This window comes from Scyliorhinus canicula, chromosome 19, assembly GCF_902713615.1.
Source record: "Scyliorhinus canicula chromosome 19, sScyCan1.1, whole genome shotgun sequence".
Classification (NCBI taxonomy): Eukaryota; Metazoa; Chordata; class Chondrichthyes; order Carcharhiniformes; family Scyliorhinidae; genus Scyliorhinus; species Scyliorhinus canicula.
This window is the reverse complement of record NC_052164.1, coordinates 19,742,108-19,755,265: the sequence shown is the minus strand read 5'-3', so window position 1 is coordinate 19,755,265 and position 13,158 is coordinate 19,742,108. Positions and strand designations below refer to the sequence as shown.

The following is a 13,158-nucleotide window of genomic DNA, read 5'->3' as shown; positions in this document are numbered from 1 at the left end:
ACAGCTATTTAGCCCACTGTGCTAAACCAGTCTGGTTTAGCATGGAGAAGAAGATGCCAAAGAGAGTGGGGATGAGGACACAGCCTTGTTCAGCTGGGCTGAATGCTACTGTAAGATGGATATCTCCCAGTCCGTACTTCCTACAGCTTTCTGTCATGGCCGTGTTCGATGAAAAACCCTTCATCGGGACTGCTTAACGAGCACAAAGACACCCAGCAAGGATGAAATCCAGCCAAACTTCATGCACGGAAAGTCCCATCCATTGCCATAGCTTTACGAAATCCTCCTCTACAAAGTAGGCTCCATTCCACGGGAGAAGTGTGATGCAGACACTGTGCAAAATCAGAGGCAACAGGAATCACATTGACATCACACCCCTTTAACGTCACTGGGAAGGCCCTTTCTCAGGTAATACTTTGCAGATGTCATCTACATGTCATCCAAGTGTACCAGGAAGCACAATGCAGCTTCCGTGCTGACAGATTTACTGTGGACATGATCTTCTCCATACACCAGCTGCAAGAGAAGTGTAGAAAACGGTGTATACATCTTTCCTAAACCTCACTGAGGAATTCAAACACAGTCAGCAGAGCAGGTGTGTACAAGCCTTCGGAGAACATTTGTGGTAATTTAATCTTGATGTGAATGCAACTCCTCCAAGCCAATTCCCTCAATATCATCTGCATTTAATGGCTAAAGATATTTCCCAAAAAGCTGCAGTGGTAGAAGTGAGCAAGATTATGTTCCTGCATAATCTTATAAATGTCCGAGATCTTCCCCTCCCCGACCCAGACCCCTGATAGCACCCTATCACTCGCCCCCCTGTCGGGAAGCACGGCAAACCCCTCTACCTGTCGTCTGGCAAATGCCTTCACTTGGAGGTACCTGAACGTGTTCCCCGGGGGGAGCCCGAATTTCTCCTCCAGCTCTCCCAAGCTCGCAAACCTCCCCTCTATAAACAAGTCCTTCATTTGCCTAATGCCCACCCTCTGCCAGCTCAGAAATCCCCCTCCTGTATTTCCCGGTGCAAATCTGTGGTTCCCTCTTAGTGGTGCCCTTATCAAACCCCCCACTTCCCCCCTGTGTCGCCTCCACTGCCCCCAGATCTTGAGGGTGGCCGCCACCACCGGGCTCGTGGTATACCTCGCGGGAGGGAGCGGCCATGGTGCCGTTACCAGTGCCCCTAAGCTTATGTTGCCACAGGACGCCCTCTCCATACGCTTCCAAGCTGCCCCCTCCCCTTCCATCATCCACTTTCGTACCATCGATGCATTTGCCGCCCAGTAATATCCTGAAAGATTGGGTAACGCCAGCCCTCCACTATCCCTACTCCGCTCCAAAAAGACCCTTCTAACTCTAGGGGTGCCATGTGCCCACACGTACCCCATGATACTACTCGTTACCTTCTTGAAAAAGGCCCTAGGGAGGAAGATGGGCAGACACTGGAACAAAAACAAGAACCTCGGGAGGACCGTCATTTTAACTGACTGCACCCTCCCTGCCAGCGACAGCGGCACCATGTCCCACCTCTTAAACTCCTCCTCCATCTGTTCCACCAGCCTAGAAAAGTTCAGCTTGTGGAGGGTCCCCCAGTTCTTTGCCACCTGCACCCCCAAGTACCTGAAACTTTTTACTGCTCTTTTGAAGGGGAGCCTCCCAATTCCCTCCCCCTGGTCTCCCGAGTGTATTACAAAGACCTCACTTTTCCCCAGATTTAATTTATATCCCGAAAAGTCCCCGAACTCCGCTAGTATTTCCATAACCTCCGGCATTCCCCCCTCCGGGTCTGCCACATACAGCAACAGGTCATCCGCATAGAGCGAGACCCGATGCTCCTCCCCTGAGCAAGATTATGTTGATCGCGATTTAAATAACTTGATGGAATTTGCCAAGAAGCAGCAAAATATGCTGCTTCGGTTTACATTGTGAAGTTGACCGGGAGAACATGCAGAGATCTTTTTTTTTTTTTCTTTTTTTTTTTTAAATTTAGATTACCCAATTATTTTTTCCAATTAAGGGGCAATTTAGCGTGGCCAATCCACCTACTCTGCACACATTTTTGGGTTGTGGGGCGAAACCCACGCAGACACGGGGAGAATGTGCAAACTCCACACGGACAGTGACCCAGAGCCGGGATCGAACCTGGGACCTCAGCGCCGTGAGGCGGTTGTGCTAACCACTAGGCCACCGTGCTGCCCTTTGCAGAGATCTTGGGGAAATGTGCATACTTTGAGACAGTCTATCTGAACTTCATTCACTACTTTCTGACAATACCTAACTTGAGTCAATCCGTAATGGAGTCCGGCACCAAAGAAAATTGCCTGTAAAATTAATGCTGAAAATAACGATGTTAAAAGCAGAGTACTATTTTATTCCTTTTTCAATGATGTTGGATTAATGATTTTCTGCAGCCCTATGATGAAGACTATCTGTCTCATCTACAGATACAAATTCCATTATAATGGAGAAGATTTCATTGTGACCGAGATTATTCCAGAGGTTGGCATAATGGTCTTTTTTTTTAATGTTCAATGCATAATTTATTTCATTCTTTGTGCAGTTGTCTATTCCAAGGCTGAACTGAGGTTTAGCTGTCCAGTGGGCAGAAGAAATTATGGCGCGATTCTCTGGAAAGATTTCTAAGTGTGGTAGCGAGCAGGGACTGCCGCGAGCTTCCCGGCGGCCGGCCCAGCGAAGCCGGCAATGCTATTCAACGTTAATTGGTCCATTTAATGAGGGCTCACGGGCTTTGCCGCAAATGAAGCCTCACCAGCTGATTCATCGGCACCGTGTTCGCCAGCCCCCCACTAACAAGTTCAAGCAGCACTTAAACAGCACCTGCTCAGCCAACCCCAGCCAGCTCGCAACAATGGTGCCCAGGAGACCATCCCCAAGATTTGGTGACAAAGGCCTGGGGAGGCTGCTAGACACTGTGGAGGCCAGCAGGGATGCGCTGTTCCCCCCGAGGATCGAGGAGGGTCAGCCATAGGGCAGCCACTGCTGCCTGGGACGAAGGTGGCGGCTGAGTTTGTGATCAGGAGGACTGACCTCCAATGCAGAAAAAAGGTCAATGACCTACACCGGGCAGCACAAGTGAGTAGACACCAACGCATCTCCCCCGCAATCCGCACACGGGATAGGACGGCACAGCTGTGCATGTGCTGCCGGCAATTGAGCTGCTGCCCTCCAGCCCCTGAGCCCCCAGAGAACACCTGCCAGGGAGAGTGGGGAATTGTAAAACACAATAGACAACCAGCATGTCGCCTGTCGCTTTCTTCCACAATGCAGCAATGCAGGCCGACTTTCGAACTTGGCCCATCACTCCAAGCAACCTCCCCAAATACCTGGGCACACCGCATGCGGCTGATGGGCCTGAGCGAGCATTCAGCAGACGGGTTGGGGTAAGACTATGGCATTGATTGAGGAGCACTGGCGCTCAGCTGTCTGCAGGTTATCATCATTCCCCTGCCCTCGACAGTGACCCGCTGATATTGCCGACACATTGCACTTGTCCTCCTGCACCTTCTCGGAGGTGGCCACCAGTTCCTCATCACCAACCTCCAGCATGTTGCTCCACTGCTGTGCGAGGTTGTGGAAGGCACAGCAGGCAACCACAAAGCGGGCCACCCACCAGGCAGTGTACTGGAGTGCACCACCAGATCGGGTGAGACATCGGAATGTGTTTGAGGAGTCCGACGCACCGCTCATCCACATCCTCGGTGGCCATATGGACCTTGTTGTATCGGGATTCCCCTTCAGTCGCCGGCCTCCGTACTTACGTCATTAGCCAGATTCTGGCTAATGAACGGGCATCCCTTATCCCCCAAGAGCCAGCTGTCCTGAGGTGCTCCTTGAAGGGGCCGGGGATGACCGACTGCCCCAGGATGTAGTTGTCAAGGATATTCCCCAGGAAGCATGCGCATTACCTTCATCTGGTGGTTGTATGTGAGCTGTAAGTTGAAGGTGTGGAACCCCTTTTGGTTAACATAGGGCACTGCCAGATGGCTTGGTGAGTGCAGGACGACATGCGTGGCATCTATTGCCCTTTGGACGTGGGGCATCCCGGCGATGATGGAGAATCCCACTCTCCTGTCACCTAGTTGGGCTTGGTCCATGTCAAAAATAATGCTGTTTGCTGTTCGAGCATTCAGAGCATCTGTGACCTGCAAGGTGCCACACAGGTCCCTACTCGAGCCCTGGAATGATTCAGAGGCATAAAAGTTCAGGGTTGCGATGACCTTGATGGCCACCGGGAGCGGGTGTCGTCCTCCTCCATGTGGTACCAAGTCCACCAGGACATGGCATAGGTGCCACACCATCTCATTCTTGAGGCAGAGCATGCGGCTGTTCATCATCCGTTCGAAGGACCAACGATGCCTGTACACTCTGGGCCGTCCCGGCACTCCCCTTCTGGGTACCTCCCTGACCTGATGGGCAGCTGGGTCCTTGGTATGTGGGGCGGGGCCTGGCATATGGTCCACCACCTCGAGCATCTGCATGCTGCTGCCATTCCCAGCATCTGGCCGCCCTGACTCCCAGCAGCACCACGAGGGCCAGTTCTGGGTTCAATATCTGTAAGGAATTGGGAGAGGTTGTTCGACTTGCAAACAGCAGTGGCTCCCTCCCCCGCTCTGCCCACGCACACCTGGCCACAGCAGGCCCTCTTCAGACCCTGTACCCCGGACACCCACTTGCAACGTGACCTGGTCCCCTCCCCGTGGCACTCACCCACCCTCCGGTCGTGGACATGTCCCCAGAGCTGTGTCCCAGCCCCTGGGCGTTCGGATATTGGCTGCTGTGTGTGCATGGTGTTGCGTCCCGCAGTGTTCAGGCACAGTGTTCAGGCACCTCGGTTTGATTGGGATGTTAGTCAATGACTCCCACATGCTACATGGCCCGCCCAACCACGGGAATCCACTTGGGTTGTGTGAAGTGCTTTCTTAACCATGTAAGGCTTACCACATCCACATCCTCGGTGGCCTTATGGACCTTGTTGTATCGGTCGTAGGCTTACATTAACACTGCAGTGAAGGTACCGTAAAAATCCCCCAATCGACACACTCTGGCGCCTGTTCGGGTACGCTGAGGGGGAATTCAGAATGTCCAAATCAACTAACTAGTACGTCTTTCGGGACTTGTGGGGGGAAACTGGAGAACAAGGAGGAAACCCAAACAGCCATGAGGAGAACATTCAGACTCCACAGAGAATGACCCAAACCGAGAATCAAACTTTTACCCTGGCTCGGTGAAGCATGTTAGGTGAATTTGATTAGTAATAGCCTTCAGCCACACGGGCTAGAGGCTTCGACAGTCGTTGGGGGTTATGGATGGTCGGTGGGGCAGGCAGGCAGGACAAAGGTTGCCCCTGGAATGGGTAAGCAGGACTCGCGCGCGCGCACGCAGACGCACACGCAGACACACACACACACACAGGTGGCAAGCCCAGCGCCCCCGGGCTCTTTGCCTGTGAGCAAAAATGGCTCGTTACCTCCTCAGCTCCTTCCGCCAGGTTCACGTTGTTAAAGAAGAGTAGAAACTGGTGCCAGCGTGCGCACTTGCTGGGAAGGCCGATGAATGCTGATTATGGGGTGGCTCCCGTTAATTGTAAGGAAATAGGGCTTAAGTGATTTCTCGCTTCAGTACGGCGAGATCCCGATTTTGCCTACGGGAGTGGGCTGGTTGCATCTCATTTTTTGGCCTCTCCCGCTATTCACCAGCCACATTTCACTTGAGCGATAGCGTTACGAGACTGGAGAATGTGTAAACGTTTTTTTAGGGGTCAGCAAAGACAAAGTGAGCAGTTAAGTAGGGAAGGAGAACGGTTGGAATTCAGCAAGGTTTTGTTTCAAACAAAAAAAAGTATTTGAAGCATACTATTAGACGAGCCAATCATTCCGCAATATACTTTGACACTGGACACCAAAGAAGTGCAAATATATCACTCACCTTGGTGTAACCTATTGCATCAAACACGCACGCAAAGCTCAAGCTAGAATGCAAATGTAATTGGAATTCAAGAATACTTGAGATGTCATATTTGCCTTCCTAAACACTTGCTGAAATCTTTGCTTTGGACAGGAGTACAGTGAAAGCTACGAAACCCATTTTTAAGCCAAAGTGGCTCAAGGATTAATTTATATGTAAACTGCATGTTCAGCCACTGAATGTGGCTGTCGTCGTTCCAAAAAAAACTGACAAATGCTAGAACCTGACGACCGTCTCATTGAAGTGCTCAGTTCTGTATGGTAATGGCACTGGTGACAGCAAGCTGACTTTGACGGAGTATCCCAGTTAAACAATGAGATGTAATTATCTACAAGCTGTACCACCTTTTGCTGCCAGCAAACAAAAAGAAAAGCGTAATTGGTGGGCTAACCACATCTGCCACCAATGATTTATTTTAATTCATGTTCCTCCGGATTCACTCCCAGGTTTTGATTTTGACAAAAGCATTTTTTTCCATTGTTAATTTGTCAAGGGACCTCGCTTCCTTTTATGTTTGTATTCTGAAAGAAATTCTGATGAATAAAAATTTTGAGTTGTGCTCAAAATTGGTGGAATTTTTCCAGTTCTTGATCCAGTTGCTCCACTGCTACCTTAATAAAGTGTCACGGCATCTCCACATCATGCCTCAATAAATGTTCAGATGGCCTGTTTTGGGGTTTTTTTTTCAGAAGTCAATTTGTGGCTTGCTTTCATGTCCAGCTGCATTATCGTACAATTGCAATAGCCTGAAAAAGTGGTGTTAATTATATAAGAAGCTGAATTAAGTAATGTTGATGTCTTCTCGAGGTAAAAGTTGTTAAATTATATGTAAATATTATTTTTCTTGTATTTCTTTCCCCCCCCCCCCCCCATTTCAGTTGCTGGTTGAAACATTTGCAAGAAAAACAGGAGCCACGTTCCTCAGTAATTTCTCTCCCAGTACGACCCATGTCATCATGAAAACAGGTATCTGCATATTATTATTTTAGTAGCTTTATCTTTTTGAATTCAAGAAAAGAAGTTGCAAGGCAGAAATGGGGCATTTGGCCACCCTGGTCTATGTTAGTGTTACACTACTTACAAACGTTCCCCCACTCTGACGCCTTTTTTAAAAATATTTTTCTTCAAGGCATTTAATAAATATCTACAAAGATTTACAAAATGTCAGAAGAGCAACACATCAACCCAATAAACAACCACCACCCTTCAGCCTCCTGATACCGACCTCCCGCCTTCCCCTTTTTAAACATCCCCCCCCCCCCCCCCTTGCTGACCCCTAAATTCTCTTTGAAGAAATCGACGAACGGTTTCCACCTCCAGACACACCCCTCGCAGAGCTTCATGGATTCTGCCAGGTCACACCCCCGCAGCCGGCGGCTCCAAGTCCCTCCACCCCAGCAAAATCCGTCTCCGGGCTGTCGGGGAGGCAAAGGTGAATATATCGGCCTCTCTTTCCTTCCCCCCCCCACCTGCTAGGTCTTCCGCCACCCCACATTTCGCCACCTCCTGACTCGCACCTCAGACGTCACGTCGGAGAACCCCCTCAGTCATTGACACGCCCAGAACTTATGGACATGATTCGTGCCATCTCTCTCTCTTCCCCCCGCGTGCACCACCCACACCTATCTTCCAACGTGCAAAGAACTTGCTCATCTCGCAATTGTCATATGATTCCTATGTTCCAATTTAAACTGAATGAGCCTTAACCTCACACACGACAAGGACACATTCACCCTCCGCAAGGCCTCAGCCCATATTCCAGCTCCAGCTCCCCTTCCAGCTACTCCTCCCATTTATGCATAATGTCCTCCACTGGGGCATCCTCCCTCTCCATCAGTTCCTTAGAAATATCCTACACATTCTCTCCTATTTTGTCGTCTGACAAGAGCTTGTTTTGAAGCACCGGAGACAGCAGCCCAGGCAAGACGGCACCTATCTCCTCACGAAATCCCAAACCTGCAAGTACCTTGGGCAACACATACAATTTCTCCAACTCCTGCAGCCCCGCAAATTTGCCTGTTGCAAATAAGTTCCTGAAGTATTCGATCCCCACCTACTACCAGCCCTGGAACCTCACAACCAGTCTTGCCAGCACGTGCCTATGGTTCTCGCAAATCTGCACCCACAAACACATTCCCTCCAACCCCAAGTGCTGCCTACACTGCCCCACACCTAAAAGTCGGCATTACCACTGGGCTCACTGAGTACCTGGCCAGCAAGAACGACAAAGGCACCAACATCAAAGCCTCCAAACCCGTTCCCCTACATGCTGCTGCCTCCACCCGCCCCCCCAACCAACCTCTCCTCCACTGCCCAATTCCTCTCCATCGCAATGTTTGCCGCCTAATAAGTATTTAGCCAATTCGGCAACCTCCCCCCTCCTCGCCGGTTTTTTAAAAAGTCTGACTCACTCACCCACACAAACCCCAATTTCAACCTTTCCTAAAAAACAAGAAAGACTTGGGGATAAAGATAGGGAGGTTCTGAAACACAAACAAAAACCTAGGCACACCGTCATTTTCACTGCCTGCACCCACCCAGTCAACGACAGCCTTTAAATGTCCCACCTCCTATAATACACCTTCATCCCTTCCACCATCAAGCCAAGTGCAATCTCTGCAACTGGGCCCAGCTCCACGTCCCCTGAATACCAAAGTAATTGAAACTCATCCCCACCACCCTAAATGGCAATTCCCCATATCTCCTCTCCTGCCGTCTGGCATTGATCGGGAAGACCTCACTCTTTCCCATAATCAATTTATAGCCCGAAAACTGGTCAAATTCCCCCAAGATCTCCATAGTCCCGTCTCTCTCTCTCTCTCTCCTTCTCCCCCCCCCCCCCCAACCAATGCTGCCCAACGGTCTGAAATATGTAACAACAGATCATCCGCATACAGTGAAACCCCATGTTCAGCACCACCCGCTCAATCCCTCTCCTTCGCCTGAAGCACCATTGCCAACGGCTCTATCGCCAAGGCGAACAGCTTCGGGGAGAGCAGGCACCCGAGCCTCATCCTGTGATGCAGCCCAAAATATCCTAAACTCTCACAGCTCGTCCACACGCTCGCTGCTGGCACTTTGTACAGCAGCCGGACCCAATCCACAAACTCCTCTCCAAATATAAACCGCCCAAGCACCTCAAACAGATACGCCCAGTCCACCTGGTCAAAAGTCTTCTCCACGTCCATCGCCACCACCACCTCAACCTCCTGCCCCCACGAGGGTATCATAATCATGTTAAGTAGCCTCTGCACATTTGCCGAAAGCTGCCTTCCCTTCACATAGCCTGCCTGGTATCTATCACCCCTGTCACACAGTCCTCAATCCGCGATGCAAGCATCTTCGCCAATTACTTGGCATTGACATTCAGTAACGATATCGGACGGTATAACCCACACTCTCCGGGTCCCTATCCTCCTTTAAGATCAGGGAGGTGGATGCGTGCGATAGAGTAGGGGGCGAGTCCCCTCCCTCGTCGGAATCTTCCCCCATATCCGCCTCATAAAATCCACATAATCCCTATTCAGGCATAGATATTTACCAGGGCCACCGGTATCCCCTCCATTTTCCCACTAACCACCACATATCTAACGCCCCCGGATCAGCCACAATGCTCCCCAGCTCAAACGCCACCCTCTTGTTAATCAACACCGCCGCTCCCCTTGTCTTCATATCCAGCCCTGAGTGAAACACCCGCCACACCCATCACTTTGGCAGCCTTGTCTGATCCCCCAACTTTAAGTGTAAAAACCAGTAAAAACACTACGTCTGCTTTCAGGCTCCTCAAATGCGTGAACACTCAACCATTTAACCAGCTCATTCAGCCCTCTCACGTTCCATGTGACCAGTCTGGTCAGGCGTTCTCTCCTCTTCCCCCCCCCCCCCCCCTCCCCCCTGCAGATCAGACATATCCGTTTTTGAGGTAACCCCCGGACACGTTGAGGACCCAGGTTCAATCCCAGCCCAGGGTCACTGTCCATCTGGAATTTGCACATTCTCCCCGTGCCTGCATGGGTCTCGCCCCCACAATCCAAAGAGCTGCAGGGTAGGTGGATTGGCAACGCTAAATTGGCCTTTAATTGGGAGGAAAAAAGGAATTGGGCACTTTAAATTTTTTTTAAATAAATAAAAAATAAGTTCACAAAGAGACCTGTTGGTGTGGATGAGGGGATCAGAGTAATTAAGATGATCTATGTTACACCGATAGTTCTCAATGAAAAAATCAAGAGCAGGTACATATCCTAGTCCCTTCATTATATCCAATAAATAATGCGTTTGTATGGCTATGGATGTATGTTTTATAGAACAGTACAGCACAGAACAGGCCCTTCGGCCCTCAATGTTGTGCCGAGCCATGATCACCCTACTCAAACCCACGTATCCACCCTATACCCGTAACCCAACAACCTCCCCCTTAACCCTACTTTTATTAGGACACTACGGGCAATTTAGCATGGCCAATCCACCTAACCCGCACATCTTTGGACTGTGGGAGGAAACCGGAGCACCCGGAGGAAACCCACGCACACAGGGGGAGGACGTGCAGACTCCACACAGACAGTGACCCAGCCGGGAATCGAACCTGGGACCCTGGAGCTGTGAAGCATTTATGCTAACCACCATGCTACCCTGCTGCCCCCTTATATACCGCATTTGTAGAACTCACCAACATTAAGGGCATTTAAATGGTCATTGGATAAACATATGGATGATAAGGGAATAGTGTAGATGGGCTTTAGAGTTGTTTCACAGGTCGGCGCAACATCGAGAGCTGAAGGGCCTGTACTGCGCTGTTATGTTCTATGTAATAACATTCCTTCCACCGACATTCGCTTGACTCAATTTTGTCATTCAATATCGGTCGCAATTGTGCTAAAATTGAATGTCCAATATTTACTTTTGTTACCATTCTTCTCGGATCCCAATAAAAATAAACTGTTTATATGGCATGGGATTAAAAAAACAATTTAACTTTACTGTTTGTTGTGAATTATTAACATGAGATGGTGGCGTTGTGCAATTTGATCAAGATTTGTTTTAAAATGAAAATACAAGGGAGCTCTCAGGATCTAAGCTGTGTGCAAGTTGTGAAGAGGAATATAGTAAATAAGAGAGATCAGTGTGTTGGAAAAATGCTTTAAAAAAAATTATTGCCAAAGCCAAACTGGCATGTTTATGCTACATTTGTTTCCTAATTTCCATTTCAGATGCAGATTTAGTTTGTGAGAGGACTCTGAAGTACTTCATGGGAATAGCAGGGAGGAGATGGGTTGTCAGTTATCAATGCAAGTACAATTCATGTTTTTTTTAAAACTTTGATCTGATAAACTGATGTAATAATTACATTAGCGCACTGCCTAAAATTGAAAAGAAACTGGTGATTGTTGATTAATTCAGAGAGAATTTTAAAATTCCTAAACTGAAGCACACATGCAAGAGAAAAAGCTTGCACATTTTTATAAAGCGCCCATACATCACCAGCAAAGCGCAAAGTGTTTGATTTCACTAATTTACTTCTTTTGAGGAGTAGTCGCTTTTGTAATATAAGCAACGGTGGTAGCCAGTTTGCTCAGCAGTGTCCTGGAAATAGCAATGAGATAAATGACCAGCTAAACTATTCTCGTCAATGTTGTTTGAAGGATGGAGTACACAATTAATTTTTTCCAATTATGCGGCAATTTAGCATGTCCAATCCACCTACCAATCTTTGGGTTGTGGGGGTGAAACCCACCCAAACACGGGGAGAATATGCGAACTCCACACGGACAGTGACCCAGAGCCGGGATCGAACCTGGGACCTCGGCGCTGTGAGACTGCAGTGCTAACCACTGTGCCGCCGTGAAGGATGGATTATTGACCAGTGCACTTGGAGAACTCTCATACTCTTCAAATAGTGCCATGGAATATTTTATGTTGACCCGAGCAGGCGCACAAGACCTCACTTTAACATCTTACCTGAACAACTGCAACTCTGCTAGTGCAGCATTCCTTCAGTCCTCTACTGGAGTGTCAGAGTGAAGCTTCAAGCTGTGGCGTTCTGAATCAGTGACGTTTCTACCACTGATCCAAGGCTAACACCAGAAGATCGGCTTTGTAAAACTATGATTGCTTCTCGGATTGAAAACTATTATCATGAAGTACCTAATGTGACCAAAATCTTTAAGATTATATCATGCTTGAAAAATGACTGCAGTGATTTATTTTCAGGGATCACCGAGTGTTTCAGAAAATGCATGGTAATTGATGAGGTACGGTTACTTTTTTTTTCTACAGAGAACATTGGTTTTCATTTTGTTATGAATAGTAGTTTATAATTTTGGTCATGTAGAAGTTAGCGCACTAAAACCTCTGCAGAGTTGCTGAGGCTGATGACGTTGCTATCCTCTGGTTTGTATCATCCCTGTGCATTACATTAGACCATACCCAACCCGCTGATTTGAATATTAATTTTGACTTTTCACTATTTATTTCCTTGGGATAATTTAGAACTTCGACCAAAATATATCTTGAGGGCTCGCGGTGGTTTAATACTTTTAGCCACTTATGTTTATAATAACATTGGATTTGTTTCACATTCATGTCCCCGAAGCAAACTAGAGCTATGTAATTCTGCCTGCTTTGAGAGTTCCATTTGTGTTAATGTGAGCATTGTACACCACAACACGGACGAAAAAAACAAATTCTGCTATGAAGATTAGACGTATAATCAATTTGCAAGTTATTGGTTTGAGATGCAGAAGTCCGAGTATGCCACTGACTTTGCAATTCTGTCAGGCCAGTATTTAGATTGAAATGAAAATCGCTTATTGTCACGAGTAGGCTTCAATGAAGTTACAGTGAAATGCCCCTAGTCGCCACATTCCGGCGCCTGTTCGGGGAGGCTGGTACGGGAATTAACCAGTGCTGCTGGCCTGCCTTGGTCTGCTTTAAAAGCCAGCGATTTAGCCCAGTGTGCTAAGCCAGCCCCTATTTTATTGTCCGATTATATTCGGATTACGAACAGTTACATTTGATTTGAGTATCTGAAAATCGTAGCAAGTATAAAGTGCTAGCATTACACTTGCTAAGATAGCGAATAAAGACCCCTGTATCGTCTTGTCATCCATTTAAAAGTGCTATCTTTTAACATCCCAAACCTACTGGCTGCAATGCCAACTGCATTGCACCAACTGG

At 48.3% G+C, this 13,158-nt stretch overlaps 1 protein-coding gene across 9 annotated transcripts in view; it reads left to right on the top strand.

Annotated features, from left to right (window-relative positions):
- Positions 1–13,158, top strand: part of LOC119953900 (breast cancer type 1 susceptibility protein homolog) — a 94,974-nt gene that overhangs the window by 64,947 nt on the left and 16,869 nt on the right. For all 9 annotated transcript variants that reach the window (XM_038778542.1, XM_038778541.1, XM_038778540.1 and 6 more), the window contains 3 exons: positions 6,864–6,951; positions 11,193–11,270; positions 12,193–12,233. In XM_038778542.1, coding sequence (XP_038634470.1) covers positions 6,864–6,951; positions 11,193–11,270; positions 12,193–12,233 — 207 coding nt within the window. The remainder of the gene's footprint in view (positions 1–6,863; positions 6,952–11,192; positions 11,271–12,192; positions 12,234–13,158) is intronic.